Genomic DNA, 14,941 nt, shown 5'->3' with positions numbered 1-14,941 from the left:
TGAGACCCAAACTGGGGGTTCCTGTGGGAGGGAGGGAGGGGAGGTGCCAGTGTGGGGCTGGGGTCAGGGCAGAGCTGTGATCCACTCCTTGCACAACAGATCATGACTAGCCTGACTTGGGAGGGGGGTGTGGAATTCACACCTGTGACCCAGCACCTGCTGCGCCTGCCCCAGCACGCATGTGCGCGGACAGCCCCAGTACAGTATGGCTGTGAAGCGGTGCAGCCCAGTAGCATGGTGGAGCCTATTCTGGCCACAATCTATCAGGGCTGCCCCACAGCACTCAACTGCATCAGGAACTGGATCATGGATGCGCACTGTGCCCTCCTCCCAGTTTGGACCGATCACTATTTGTTGTGAGGGGAGCAGATCTCAGTTCTGCCCTGGCCCTGCACAGTCACTGCCTGGTGATCCCAGCCCCACTTGCCTGTCCTACTATTGGACTCTGCTCCCTGCCCACCGATGGCCTGATCCTATCTACCTGGCTGAGTGTGCCCTGCCCACAGAGGTCCTGAGCCAGTCTCTATGGACACCCTGCCCACCTGCTCTGTCCGGCATCCCTGGTTGGGTGCACAGTGGGCAAACTGAGGTGCCTGGGCAGCAGGGCTGGGTCCAGTGGCAACAGTGGCAGTGGCAACTGGAAGCAGCCACCACTACCAGGGCTTCTGAGAAGTGAAGTCCAGCTGCTGAGCCACCCCAGGCCTGCTGCACACCCAGGGGCAGTGGGACCAGCCGCATGTGCCACGGCCTGGGCTGCTCCCCACACCTGAGCCGGGTGAGGCTGAAGGACCTATTGCAGGCCGTATAAAATATACGAGCTATATTTTGCCCACCCCAACAAATACAGTAACAAGTACAGTAAGTAACGATAACATCAGCAAGTAATAATGATGCATCAGCAAAAATTAGTAATGAGAAGCTAGAAGAAGTAATACACTTTAAATACCTTGAAGCAGCCATCACAGAAGTAGTACAAACAAAGTGGAAAAAAGTAGTACACTCAAAAATAGTCATTACCATTGAACAATTAGCAAAGCTGAAGGAAATCTTGAACTAGCAGCAACCTCACAATTAAACAAAACTCCACCTATTATATACTATTGTCACTTCAGCAGCTCTGGCTATGAGACCTGAACATACACTAGGGCACTGGAAAAGCAAATTGAGACCTTTGAAATGTGGTGCTTCAGAAGACTTCTACCCACCCTACGCTGCACACAGAACAAATAAATATGTGAAAGATCAAATCAGACAGGGAGTTAGCAAATGCGAATCCTTACTTGAAATCATAAGAAAAAAAATGCAGTGGTTTGGACATGTAACAAGAAGGCCCAACACACTTACCAACACCATCGTGTAGGTTGCTGTGGATGGATGAAGAGGAGGAGGAAGACCTGGGACAAGCAGAACCACCGAGATCAAAAACTGGACAGGATTAAAACTGACTGACTGTACAAGGGTTGCAAAAGACTGGGAAGAATGGAAGGAAGTTATTGATACATCAGAGGTTTCCCAATGGTCCACGAGGTCTCGGGACTGATTTGACTTGACTTGACAAATACAGACTGGGGAATGCTCAGTTAGGCTTCCATGGTGGAAAACTAGCACCTGGGGATTACAGCAGAGCATAAACTGAATATGAGCCAACAGTGTATGGAAAAACCAACAAACCCAAAGCAATAGTATATTAGGCTATGTTAATGTTAAGTCACTTGCAAAACAAGGAAAATGTTCCTTCCAGTCGGTTTGGTAATGGTTCAGCCTCACCTGGAATACTGGGTCCAATTTTGGACCCTGAACTTCAAAAAAGATGTGGAATAATTAGAGTCCATTTTAAGAGTCCAAAAGAGTAGCACAAAGATTTAGAGGTCTGGGAAAGATGATTTACCAAGAAAGGAGAAAAGAATTAGAATTATTTAGTCTGGAGAGAGAGGGCGAAAGGGCAATTTAGTAAGTCTTCAAATGCCTGATGGGTGGTTATAAAGAAGATACCGTAGACTCTTCTCTGGCTGCAGTGAACAAAACTAGGATCAATGGTCTAAAACTGTAGCAATGGAAATTTAGGTTAAATGGTAGGAGGAATTTTCTCACTCTGCTGGTGGTTAAACATTGGAACAGGCTTCCCAGAGAAATGATGGAATCTCCATCTTTGGAAATTTCTGAAGAGTGGTTTAGGCAAACATTTGACAGGAATGGTTTGTTAGGGTTAAGGTTAGTTAGAGCTGCTGATCCTGTCTTGAGCATGGAGTTGAACTAGATAACCTCAGAGGTCCCTCCCAGCTCAGTTTTACTATGATTCTGTCAGATAGCTATACAAAAAATTATCCTAGGTATGTATAGCAAATCAGGTGGCATCAAATTTCAATGTTACTAGTTACCAACTTGTTTATACATATACAGTGTACTGCTAATGATGGTGGTGTGGTGAAAATGGTACAGTTCTCACCGCCACATTATTCACATGCTTAGAAATGGTTATGTTTTATGAATTAAGTTATGTCATCATAAAGTACCCTTTTACTGGTATTAGGGTTTCTACTAATTTTTACAATGTTATCTTCTTTTTTTAATCAGTGCCTCATTGAAATAACTGAATCAGTACAAAAGCTCCAGACCTTACGTTTTATTCTGCTGCCCACCACCTAGCATTGAGAAATCCATGCAGGATATCATGCAGTCATCTTTTTCGAAGTAAAAACTCTGCTGTGATAGTACTGCACTGATTATGTCTGTTATATATTTTTTACCTATGGTATTACTTTAATTTATAATTGGGGTTTTATTCCTTTTGATACTAATTTCTCATAGCAGTATTAAAGTATAGTAGTACCTTGAAGCAGATAATACTCTGTAGGGGAAAAAAGTTTCATAAATACCATTCTGATGATTCAAGTCCATTTACAGGTACATATTACAGGTAATTTTGAAGGATGTTTATCCTAAAAATATCTGCAAGTGATACCAGTTTACTTAATTGTAAACTGCTGGGTTGAGGTGAGAGGAAAAATTAAAAAGGAAGTGGAGTTGTTGTTAGCTGTTGTTAGGGAGTAACTTGTTTAACACTGTTTTCTTAGTGTTTTTTCTGTGGGACAGTTTTGTTGAGATTTTTTTTTTTTTAAATTGTTTCCCCCGACCATTACACATTTGGTTTAAAGAAAAGCAAATATTTTCCTAAAACTGTTTTTGACGCACTTGGGTTTAAAATGTTGAATGTTATTAGTGTATCATTTTAGCATGTTGGGCTTAAAAGGAATGCAATTTCAGTAATTAAGAGCAATTTTTTTTTACTATTATATAGTTTGGTTTGATTTCCTGGGGTGGCTTGGCGTAAGAATTGAAAGGGGTTTTAAGTATGTATGTATCATGACAATTTCCAGAGTATTCTTCATTTAACTTAAAAGAAGTATAGAAGATGCATTAAAAAAAACTATTTATAATAGTCTATGTAACTAAAAATGCTGCTTTTTTCTGATCACATGAAAATCTACTTCATGAGCTATTGTAAATGAGTGTAAACAGCACTGCATTCCAGTTTAAATTTTAATTGCAGTCTGTATGCCTTGCTCCATATATTTATTGCAAGTCTTAATATATGATTTGATTTTTACTGAAGATATTTGTTTCTTTCCCTCATTTTACAAAGTAAAGGCTATAAATAGAAACAAAATACTAGGGATTTTTTACGAAATCAAAGATTAATGTAGCTGTCAATAAACATATACTATTCCTGTTAAATAAGGTAATCTGTATTGGAGGAATGGGATGTTTATACTCAATCTCAAGAATTTTAAAAATTCTGGAAACAATCAATTTGCCTCCATCTAGATCTAGAAAAACAGTAGTTCCCTGAAAATACAGCTGTGAAGTTTAACATGTAAACACACAGATCATGAAATGGTGAGACCAGTGCAATTAATGAACCGTTAACAGTTTTGAAAGCTTATTATAAATGATGCATAAAAGACAACTGGTGGATATATTTTAGTTAAGCTTTTCATTCAGTCACTCAAAGGAAACTAAATACAGGGTGAATGGGAAAGGGATGTCAAACTAAAGAACTAAGGGACACAGGGGAGAGGATGAGGGGTATAAGAATAAATGAGCAATTCTCCATGTAGAAAGATGTTAGTAGTAGCACAACCAAGAGATCAGGACTAGATGCCATGGTGTTTAGTATATTTATTGATCTAAAAGGAGGGGTGAATTGTGAGCTGGCAAATTTTGCTGAGATCACAGAATGTTTTAATTTAGCCAAGTACAGGGAAGTAGTAAATTATCCATTCTATAGGGGGAAAAAAATTAGGGAGTTAGAAGGAACCTCCAGGGACCAATCCCCTGCACAAACTAGCAAGATGCTTCATTTCTAAACTTGTTTCTCAGACAAATGCTTATACAGCCTTCTCTTGAACACCTCCCATGAATAAGATTCCACAACTTCCGTGGATAAATTCTTTACTGTCAGGGCAGTAGCACATTGAAAATTAGGTTTTGTGTGTCTCTTCCCTCCTCCCCTTCCTCCATCCCACCCTGAAATTTTTTCCTCTGACATTTTGCAGAAGTTTAAACCCATTGTATTGTATCCTGCTCTCTGAAACAAGGGAAAGTATTTGGTCTACATCATCTTTATGTCAAACCTTTCAAATATTTGAAAACTGTTATTTCTTCTACATCTCCTTTTCTCTAAGCTAAAAATACTTAGTTCCTTCAAACTTTCCCTGTCGATGACATGTACCATGTCTCAAGAGGGAGAGACATGAATTTAAAAGATGAGAGAAAACAGCATCGAGTGATGTGACAAAAAGCTATAGAGAATAAGACACTACTTCGTATTTTAGTTGATCATGTAAAGTGGATTGTTCTCTGTGTTTTAAGTTTGGCAACCATGACTCAGATCAGTGCTGTTAGATACTTGATTTGCCTAGAATATTATCTACTTCAGTCTTACAGCTATTTCCCAAATATCAAGGTGGTTTTTTTCCTTTCCTCTTACATCCATCCATCCATTGAATGTTTTTTTCCCCAATATTAATGTAAATCTTCCATGTACATATGGAGGATACCTCACCTTAATATTGTGGACAAAGAAGTTTCATTGTTTACAAGTTCTTCAAATGTAGCCTTTTTTAACACACAGTGGATTCTTCTGGGATACCAAACTGTTTACATTTAAACTTTAAGAATGTTTTATGTAATCTTAGACTGTTTGCTCCTGTGGACAGGAGCCATCCTTTATTCTACTCTTCAATGGCATGGAGCGTTACAGGCTTCTAGAGTATTATAGGAGCACCCCTAGAATCTACTGTAACTATTACAATAATTTTAAATTGTGTGTGGTGCTTCCTTCTTAACTTTCAGATGTGTATCATATTTTTCTAATTGTTTCTACTTCCATACCCAACCTATGTGTATAATTCCAGCATATAAACTTAACATATTTATTTTTCCTCCAGAGTTTCCCTTAGTGAGTGAAGATTAGAATGAATGGACATATTTCAAATACCCCTTCTGGTGGATATGGAAATTACACTTCTCAAATCAAGTAAGTTCTCCTTCACTCTTTCCCTCACCTACCAAGAAAAAATAAGTTTGTTTTCTCATTTGTAAGCAAAACAAAAATCATCAATAGCCATAATAAAAATGTGACACTTTTGAAAGAGAATTCTCAGATTCTGTATTATGTAACCACATTGAAAAACAACCTCAATACATTGCATTTTTTTGTCTTAGTGGTAGTAATTTAAAGCCATATTGTTGAATGGCCTCTTCAGCCTGTCTGTAGCAAGGAGATATACCACAGCAGCAATAAGATATGTATTTGTTTGTTTGGAGAGGGTGACCCCAATTTATGTTTGGATAATTAAATGATTAAGTCTGTGCTAAATCCAAGCATAAATTTATCTCCTTCTTCAGAGGTTAGACCATTCTTTACATGGGTCAGAAAATATCTCCCTCTCCCCTTGCACAGAATGGCATAATGTGTGTATATGTTTACTGGTGGGGGCTGGTACCTGACCTTTCCTGGGCAGGTGACATATTGCTAACTGACAGAGGCAGGGCATCGGTCTACAGAAATGAACTGATTTTAATCTAGTACTGAAGAGCATGCATTTCTTTTGTCTGTTGCCCAGGGGATGGTACTGTCTAGTAGCAGGTGGGACCCTGCCCTGCCGATTCCAGGAGGGCAATTGCAATAGTCTGGGTATGGAGCTGGGAGGTGGAAAGGCATGGGGGCACTGGCTTCCCTTTGCAGGTTTCTGCATTCCTGTCCTTGGATGGGGATAGTGGGTAAGGTCTGTGCTGTGGGGAGCCCTCCATTAGCCCCTGCTGACCTGATCCCAGCTTCCACCCCTTACCCCCCAACCAAGTCTCAGCCCTCCAAGGCTTTCACTCAGAACCAGACAAAGGCCACAGAAATGTTCAATTAACTCATTTACTCAAAGTTAATTGAAATTTTCCCATGCCTCCTGGTCCATTTTTCCCAAGCATTGCTGGCTGTCTCCTAGCTAGGCAACTTAATGGGTGCTGTGGCTTCCCTCCACACCTCCCATTCTAGTCTAGGGGTTAAGGCGGGGAGCAGAAAGAGGACTGTACTACCAGGATGGATCCCCAGGATTTTGCACAGCAGAAGGATGGAGCCTTAGACAACAAGGACATGTGCTTCCCTGTGGCTCCATGCTGCCACCATACTAAACTCTGGTAGCCCTGGCCCCAGCATGGAGCTGAGGTTAATTTCTGCAGCAAAGGCCTTTCCCACCACTCCAGGATGAGAAGTGGGGGTGGGGAGGAGGAAGGGAGTTGGGGGCTGTGGAGTGAAGCCATAGTACCCAGGCCTCTAAGCCTCCAAGCTCCATGTTTCTGCCACTACTCCTCTGGCCTCTCCCCTGCCACCCAAAGCAGGAATAGAGAGAGGGTGTCTGAGCTCTTAGTTACACCTCTTCCCACTAGTCCTATAGTGGCAAGTGAGATTGGTGCAGACAGGAAATTGTATTAACCCTTAACGTGCGACTGCTTATAGCACATTCTAACTTTAATACCACTTAACATCCCACAGATTTAGCATGGTTTAAGTGTAACATGCACATTATCCTGAGGTGCCACTGTAGCCTGCCTTTTGGATATTTGTGAAACATTCTTGTATTTACTCAGGGAAGAAATTTCTTGTTCTTTTCATTATAGCCCAGTGTAATCAATTGGTCTTTTCCTTTTTCATAAGAGAAACACTGAACTTTTAGAACAGTAGACAGTTTCACGTTAAAAAAAAATGAGGGAAAAATCACACCAAATTCAAAGTCCTTTTTGACATGTTGTTGTTATTGTTATTTATTATGTTGATGACAGTAATAATTGTTTTCTAGTAGTAACTGGAAGCCCCAATCTTGGACCAAGGCCCACTGTGCTCTGTACAAACCCATGCTCTGCTCCAGGTAGTTTACAGTATGAGTAAATCGTGCATGATTAGCACATGACATGGGATGTGCATTATTGTTGCCCCAATTGGTAGTACTAGGGTATGAGTGTGTCCTTGTATATATTTACAAGCCTTCATGAAGGCCTTCTACTTGTACTTTACAGACCTGTAAATAAACTAACCGTGATCATTTTATTACAGCGGATATGGCTCACCCACCTTTGCACAGGCAGAACGGGAACAAAGTTCGAAAACGAGTGCAAAGGCTCTCTATGGTAAGGTTGCCTTCTGGGATTTTAAATCTATTATTTGGTTATATATCAATTATGACAATGTAAGTATTGGGATATCATAAAATCATATCTGAGTCGAATCTAATTGTGCTAGAGAATGTTTTGTGTGATATATTTTTATATTTTATATAATTTTATAGATCGTTTCCAACCACTAACCGTAAGGGGGGGGTAACACTGATACAGTACTTAATGTGGGACCAGAACACTACTCCTTCAATAAGGTGGACAGTGTGAACTTGGGAGATCTGGGGTCTGTTCCCAGTGGTGTCACAGACTTATCACAGCTAAATAAACATTCCATGAATCAGGGGACAGACACAACACATTTTACACACAGTGACTTCACTTTTACCCTGTGTTGAAGCTGAGTGGCCAGGCAGTATAAAAGTGCCTAGTGCAGGCAGCTAGCTTGCCAGAGCTGGTTGTGTCTCCTTTCTTTACCACAGGGTAAATTTACAGTAGAGTAATATCCATGGTAGATTACTTCATGATAATTATGTACTGTGACAACCCCTTTAGTTTCTCTGTTTTGCAAAAAGGCAATAATAATATTTACCTGTCACAGTCTTGGCATTAGGCTTAATCAATTATTGTTTATAAACCACTTGCAGTTCCTTGGCTAGAAAGGACTGAAGACGAAAGAAGTTTATTATTGTTGAACATAACTACTAACTCTGTCAAGCTGAATGGGCCTAACATTTGTCCTCCCTTGAATCATGGGTTAATAGTTACAGGAGGATGCTAGGAGTCTGGACTTTTCACTTCTGTTCCCCGCACTGTCATTTAGAGTATATCATCATGGCACAATGAATTCCTGTGTTGAGATACTGAAACCATCTCTGAAAATGTCAGCTGGGGAAAGGGAAGCGAAATAGCCATGTTAATGCAGTGCTCTGTCCTGGCTAATTGGACTTACTGAATAAGGTAGCCTGGGTAACTCTGGCATTGCATCATGCCATACGCACATGCCCTTGATGGCTTTATGATTTTGGATGTGACAGCTTAATCTTTCTGTGTTTTTTTTTTTGTTTTTGTTTTTGTTTTTTTACTGTTTTAATCTTTCAATTGGGTAGAAAAATCTCTGCCAAGAACTGCTCTTGTAGTCTGGGGAGAGGTTAAAGTAAACCAAAATCAACTACATTTGCTTAATCCATAAAGTGGTAATTGCATTTCAGTACTCTGGCATTACTTTCCCTCTAAGTGCTTGAGAAAAGGAAATGCATTTTTACAGCTATTAATTAGCAATTATAGATTATTACTGTATATTCTGTAGTGTTGCATAATACATGGGATGTGTTTGTGAACTGGTGTTCCCTACTGGAAATAAATTTTTATATTTGTTAATGTGTAGACTGGGATCTGGAGAAAGCACAGACATGAGTACAGTGGGCAAATGAAGGAGGCTTAACTGAGAGCTTTCTATTAACTTAGATCACTCTTGGATTCTCTTATGTTTCGTGTTAATCAATCTCCATTATGAATGCTTAAAGTACTTAATGAAATAACATATTTGTAGATAATCTTCTTTATGCATCCCTTTTTCCTCTTTGGCCCCACAGGCTAACAGAAAAGTCAGTGAGATTGGGTTGGGTTTTGATAACAGAAACACCATTCAGCTCTGCAGGGAGCAGTAGTTAGCCATGTTAATTTCAAGTCAAGCGGAAGGCAAGGCAGGGTGACACCATAGAAACTAAGTCATTCAAAAAGGCATAAACTTTTGTGGGCAACAGCTTGTTTTGTCAGATGCTATGAAAGCATCTGTGTTCAGATTATCAGGTGCTATGCTAGATGCTTTCATAGCCTCAAATGATCCCAAGCTGGGTGTGGGGTTAGGGAGTGGGGCAATTCAGCAGCCTCCTCAGAGGTCGCTGGAGCACCCCTGCCTGCTGGCTAGGGCCAGTGCAGGCAGGCTCAATTTTTACCCCTCTCCCTCTCCTACCCCCCAACAAGCAAATATTTGTTGGGTCAGGGGAGGGGTGTGGGGCTTTAACTCATGGCACTTTGTGTAAAGCACCATGAGTTTCCAGAAGAGGAGACTGAGGGGGGATCTTGTGGCTGCCTACAACCTTATCAGGGGCCACCAGCAGGGACTCGGGGAAAGTCTGTTCACCAGGGCCCTCCTTGGGGTCACCAGAAACAATGGCCACAGGCTGAGAGAGGATAGGTTTAGGTTAGATATTAGGAAGAACTACTTCACTGTAAGGGTGGCCAGAGCCTGGAATGGGCTTCCCAGAGAGGTGGTACTCTCACCTTCCCTGGAAGTCTTCAAGAGGAGACTGGATAGGCACCTGGCTGGGATCTTATGACCCCTGCCACCCCCAGTGCTCCTTCCTGCCCATGGCAGGGGGTCAGACTAGATGATCTGTCTAGGTCCCTTCCGACTCATTGATTCTATGAGTTAAAGCAGGGCTCCTAATCATGTGTAGGCACCCTGAGCTAACAGCCTGTTGCCACTCTGCCCTATTATTAAGCTTTGTGCTAAACTTGGTTATCTCTTATGCTGTGCTACACCTGGTTCTCTCTTACACTCTTCTTTAGGCATAGGGAGAATCTATGACAGCAGCAGATTCTCTCTATGGCTAAAGAAGGTTGTTTGTGTCCAAAAACTTGCAAAGAACAATTTTTCTAACTACTTTATTTGGTCTAATAAAATATATCAAGGGAAGATCTCCATTTCCACAGATTTTACATTAGTTTTGTTATTGTGGAAGTGTGAATTGCTTGTAAGTACAATAGGGCAATATAAATCACTCTTGCAATGTTAGCATCCAGACTTTGTGATCTAACCAAAATATTCCTAAAATTACATAAACCCTAAGATATTCTAGTTTGCCTAGCTCAGATTCTCAAAGTTCAGGATTCTGTGACAGCACCAATTTTTTTATGGTTGCTATTTGCAAACTCACTTGCTTTCTATACTGAACACCCAGAATTTTTTTTTAAATGTAAACAGCTAGGCATCAAGTATTAAAACTCTGATTTTTTTATGAAGTTTATTTTTTAAAAGCCTCTTCTAGCTTGATTCTGAATGGTTTAAATTCAGTATTTGCACACATGCACAGCTTGTAAAACTATTGTATTAAAATATATATTAAAATTGCATTACAAGTAAATCCCAGTTTGCTGTCACAAACCAATGTTGACTAGAACTAGGGACATATGCGACCAGAACCTCATATTATGTATAGACAGGCATCCCCCTTAAGAGCTAGTCTGTCTACCATTTTTGACTTCACCTACTATAGCCTTATAAAGACTATTAGTTAGGTAGAGAAGGTTAACACAGGCTGGGAAGCCAAAGGAGTAATATCTACTCAGAGTCTTGGGTAGGGATCCCAGTGAGGGAGGAATTACCAGGAAGAAGATGGTACTAAAATCCAGAGGTGACAGAGTGAATAGTTATGAGCATCAAAAGTAGTACAGAAAAATGTCTTGGGGAAAGAGATTGGAAGTGGCCCAGGATAAGGCATTAAGGGTTAAATGAGGCATGCCTGGCCAGTTCTTATTACTGCTTGGGGCCTGGACCTAGCCCTCAGTGGAATAGTCTCCCTATATCAACCCTAGGGCACTACGTGGGTTAAAGATGTCACCATAGAGGAGACACAGTGCATACCCTGTACTTGAGATAACACAAGGGCTGGATGTGAGTTTGCGGGGGGAAAAATAGCATAAGGTAATTTTCTGAAGAAAGGTGATAAACTGTGGCTAGGCGACTAAGAAAAGGACTAAAAACCCAACTCTTGTTATATGTTCCAGTGCAGCTCCTGTTTATATTTTTTTTTACCAAATACCTTGGTGATCTTTTTTTTTTTTTTAGTAGGAATTTCTGCATTTTGCGTGCATTCACTTGACAGACAAAATTGTGTATGTTTATAGCATTAGGCTATGGGTAAAAAAGAGTAACAATCAGGGTTCAGTTACATCATTCTACTTTTTGTAGGTCCAGAATATTAAAGTTAAAATGTCTGGCTTTTTCTAGTTTATTATTATTATTATTATAGGAAAAGTCCATTAAGTTTCTGTTACTATGCGTAGCAAAATTGGCATAGCTATGTGCCATGTGTTCTTGGTTTTATCTGTAGTTAGGTGATACAGTTTCCTGAGAATTTTATTTTCAACATAGTAGATAATTTCAGGTGTGTAATTTTCATGTATGGGTAAAAACAGAGACAGATGGATAGATTTGGAACCAGTACTGGACAAAATAGTTTCACCTCTGAATACCTATTAAAATTCAGTCCAGGCCAGTATTAACTGACGCTTGTACTGTGTAATTGCTGACTGATAGCCCATATAAAATGATTTGGCCATCTTGCTCTATTTCCTATAGTAGTAGATATATCACAAAACCACAGCTGCAGTTGCCAAGAACTGAATGGGCTTGGAGATTCAATTATCTTGTAGGTCAGATGCAAGACACATTGGCAGGAAACTGACATAAAAATATGCAATGTGCTACTTGTGTTCTTAGTTCTGTAGAAGCAAAAGAACATTAGGCTGTCAGTGCCACCAAATATCTGTAAATTGGAGAAAAGAGACAAAAGCAGCATATAGGCCATTTAGACACCCCCTTCCTCCCCACACACACATTTCAGGTATAGCACAATTAATTGGTCAATTTTGCAATTACTTTAAGACTGTGTGTGTAGTAGGGTCTTTCTTGTGGTTGGGAGCCCATCAGCTGACAGGGCTCCCAGTCATGGAGGTGCACCATGCCCAGTGTGAAACCCCTGGGCCTGGGAGAATGCAGCTACTGTCCTCCCCAAAGCTTGGGGGTACATGAAACGCTGGGCTCACGCGTGCAGCTGGAACCTAGACTCATGACTGGCATATTGGTCCTGGCTGTATGAAACACGCATCTGGGACTGAGTCCCGGTACCGGATGGGACCTTCAGTCGTGCACATGTGCAGCCAGGACTGAGAGCCCTGTCAGGTGTGGGACTCCCAGTCCGGGCTGTGTGTGGCGTAGCTGGTAGTGAGAGGTCCATCAAGCACAGGACTCTTGGTCCCAGCTGCGTGTAGCTCCCATGGCTGGGAGCCCCCTCAAGAAGGGAGACTCTCAGTTGTGGGAGCCTTCTTCTTGTCAATGCAGGAGGAACCCAGGATTAGGCTCCCCCTAAAGCAACAATAATGCATCATTGTATCTAATGTGTGAACCCACAATCATGCCTCCTGCTATGCACATGGGGGCCTTCGTAACACCTAGCTAGAAAAAAATGCTTCTGAAAAGTAATGTAACTGTTTTAATTGCAATATTTTGAGAAGCCATCGTCTCACCCAGCTGACTTCAGCATGTCTATAATACCCTCCTTTTCCCCAGTGTTAAGAAGTTTTTGTGCATTCCTGCACTCATGGGTGGATCTAGGATTCTGAAAAGTGGGGTGCAGATGGTATGACACATCATCACATATAAACCACATTTTCATCCAATTAAAGATAAAATAGAAGCTTTTACTAATACAGTGTTTGGGAGGGACCAGGGGGAGCAGAAGGATTAGCTCTGCATTACTGTATTTACTTGAATATAAGATGACCCTCACAATAATTAGATTCTATATATGGAATATTTATATATTTGTTATAATTTTCCAGACATAGAATCTAATCATTGGAGGTTTATCTTGAATTTGTCACCCTACCACTGCTACACCAGAAAAAAATAATCTGGGGGAGAGAGGGGTGTCCCCTTTGCCTTCTGCCTCCCTCAACTTTTTTTGATAAAAGCCCCTTCACCCACCCCACAGCTTTATTTTCAGACCCTGGTCTCCCAGAGCACATGGAAATTAGGGGTACATTTGAAAACACTGGCTTTGAAATAAACATTCCAGCAGTAACTTGCATATAGACAAATTACTATGGGTACCCAAATACTTAGTTCATTCAGAATTGGTGTATTTTTACCTTTTTTGAAACTGCTTCAAGTTTAGGCACAGGTACTGCATAAATACACTTTTAAGCAGCACTTTTGAACCTACTTAGATCTAGTACAAACTGTGTATGATATTAATCCAAAGCCAAAAGACTAATGATTTACCGTAGAGTTCATTGGGCTCATTCCCTGCATATTCAACAGAGTTTCAAGCCATGGTGTCCCACAATACAGCATTGCTGAGTATGTGCATCTACTCCAGGTTACCCTACCCCTCTACACCCAGAAAAGAGCCTTGTGTTAATTAGCCTTCACTTGTGACTAGAACTGGATGTTCTTGTCAAAAGTCTTGGGATCCTCCAAAAATGTATATAGAGATGAGGTGCAGGAATACCTGGTCCAGCTCTAGCTCCATCTCATGGAGGGCAGGACCAAACTAATCAAATGAGAGGAGGTGATAGTTCAGTTAGAATCCTTCTATTTTGGGTCCCATTTGGTGATGTTTTCCAGACATTTAAGGCTGGCGAAGAAACAAGGATCATTGCAAATGGAAAGAAAGTCGCAGCTTAACTGTAGGAGTGAAGATAAATTCTAAATGTATTCAGTGTAGTGGCTCACCATGACTTGAAAGAGTTAGTGCTGGGTGGGACTGAGCACAGTGGGCACTGCCATACATCTTACTCAGGTAGGCTGCATTAACTTATCTTTGTGGTAGGTTTGTAGTATAGTATGTTTCCCCAATATTCCGCCTTGGCCTCTTGTGGCCTAAGGTCAAGTGTAGTACCAGGGTGAGGCTTTTCTCTTGCACTCCAGGCAGTCTGACCCCTTTGAGTTTCCCCAAATGCAGGTAACTGGACTGCACAGTTTTGTGACAATAGGGGACTGCCTTAACACTCCCTCTCCCTCCCCCCTCCCCGAATTTGCTTCTTGCAGCTGTTGGTGAGAAGCAACCCCAAGGCCTCTGGGCTTGGGGCTAACGCACAGTATGCCTGCCATGGATTTGGGAAGCATCCAGAGTCCCATACTGATGGGTCTGGGAGAGAGGATGCTTGTCCAGTGGCAAAGCCACACTGACTTCAATGATTGAGCTCTGCTCAGTCAAAATTTGGAACTTGACTATTAGCTTTGCACAGTAGAATTTGGAACTGAGCTGACTCTTGAAACAAAATTGAAAAAAAAAATATATGGGTCATGTGTTTTATAGTCATACTCAGTGTTAGCTGAATTTAATCAACTTCATAGTTGGTTTCCAAGAGTGAGCACATGCTGCTTTTGGCAGCAGTTTAATAATAGACAGTGTATTTAATGAGGTTTCCTTGTATGCAATTATAAGATGAGGTGCTTTTTTCCCCATACTGATGGGGGGGG

The 14,941-nt window shown here is 41.2% G+C and overlaps 1 protein-coding gene across 4 annotated transcripts in view; it reads left to right on the top strand.

Moving 5' to 3' along the window:
* The window catches only part of EPS8 (epidermal growth factor receptor pathway substrate 8), a 104,187-nt gene that overhangs the window by 1,090 nt on the left and 88,156 nt on the right, over positions 1-14,941 (top strand). For all 4 annotated transcript variants that reach the window (XM_019515593.1, XM_019515591.1, XM_019515592.1 and 1 more), the window contains exons 2-3: positions 5,451-5,539; positions 7,610-7,683. In XM_019515593.1, coding sequence (XP_019371138.1) covers positions 5,478-5,539; positions 7,610-7,683 — 136 coding nt within the window. In that variant the 5' untranslated portion in view covers positions 5,451-5,477. The remainder of the gene's footprint in view (positions 1-5,450; positions 5,540-7,609; positions 7,684-14,941) is intronic.

Source organism: Gavialis gangeticus, unplaced genomic scaffold (genome assembly GCF_001723915.1).
Source record: "Gavialis gangeticus isolate Ggan-Ray unplaced genomic scaffold, GavGan_comp1, whole genome shotgun sequence".
NCBI classification, from domain to species: domain Eukaryota; kingdom Metazoa; phylum Chordata; order Crocodylia; family Gavialidae; genus Gavialis; species Gavialis gangeticus.
This window is presented reverse-complemented; position numbering and strand designations above follow the sequence as displayed.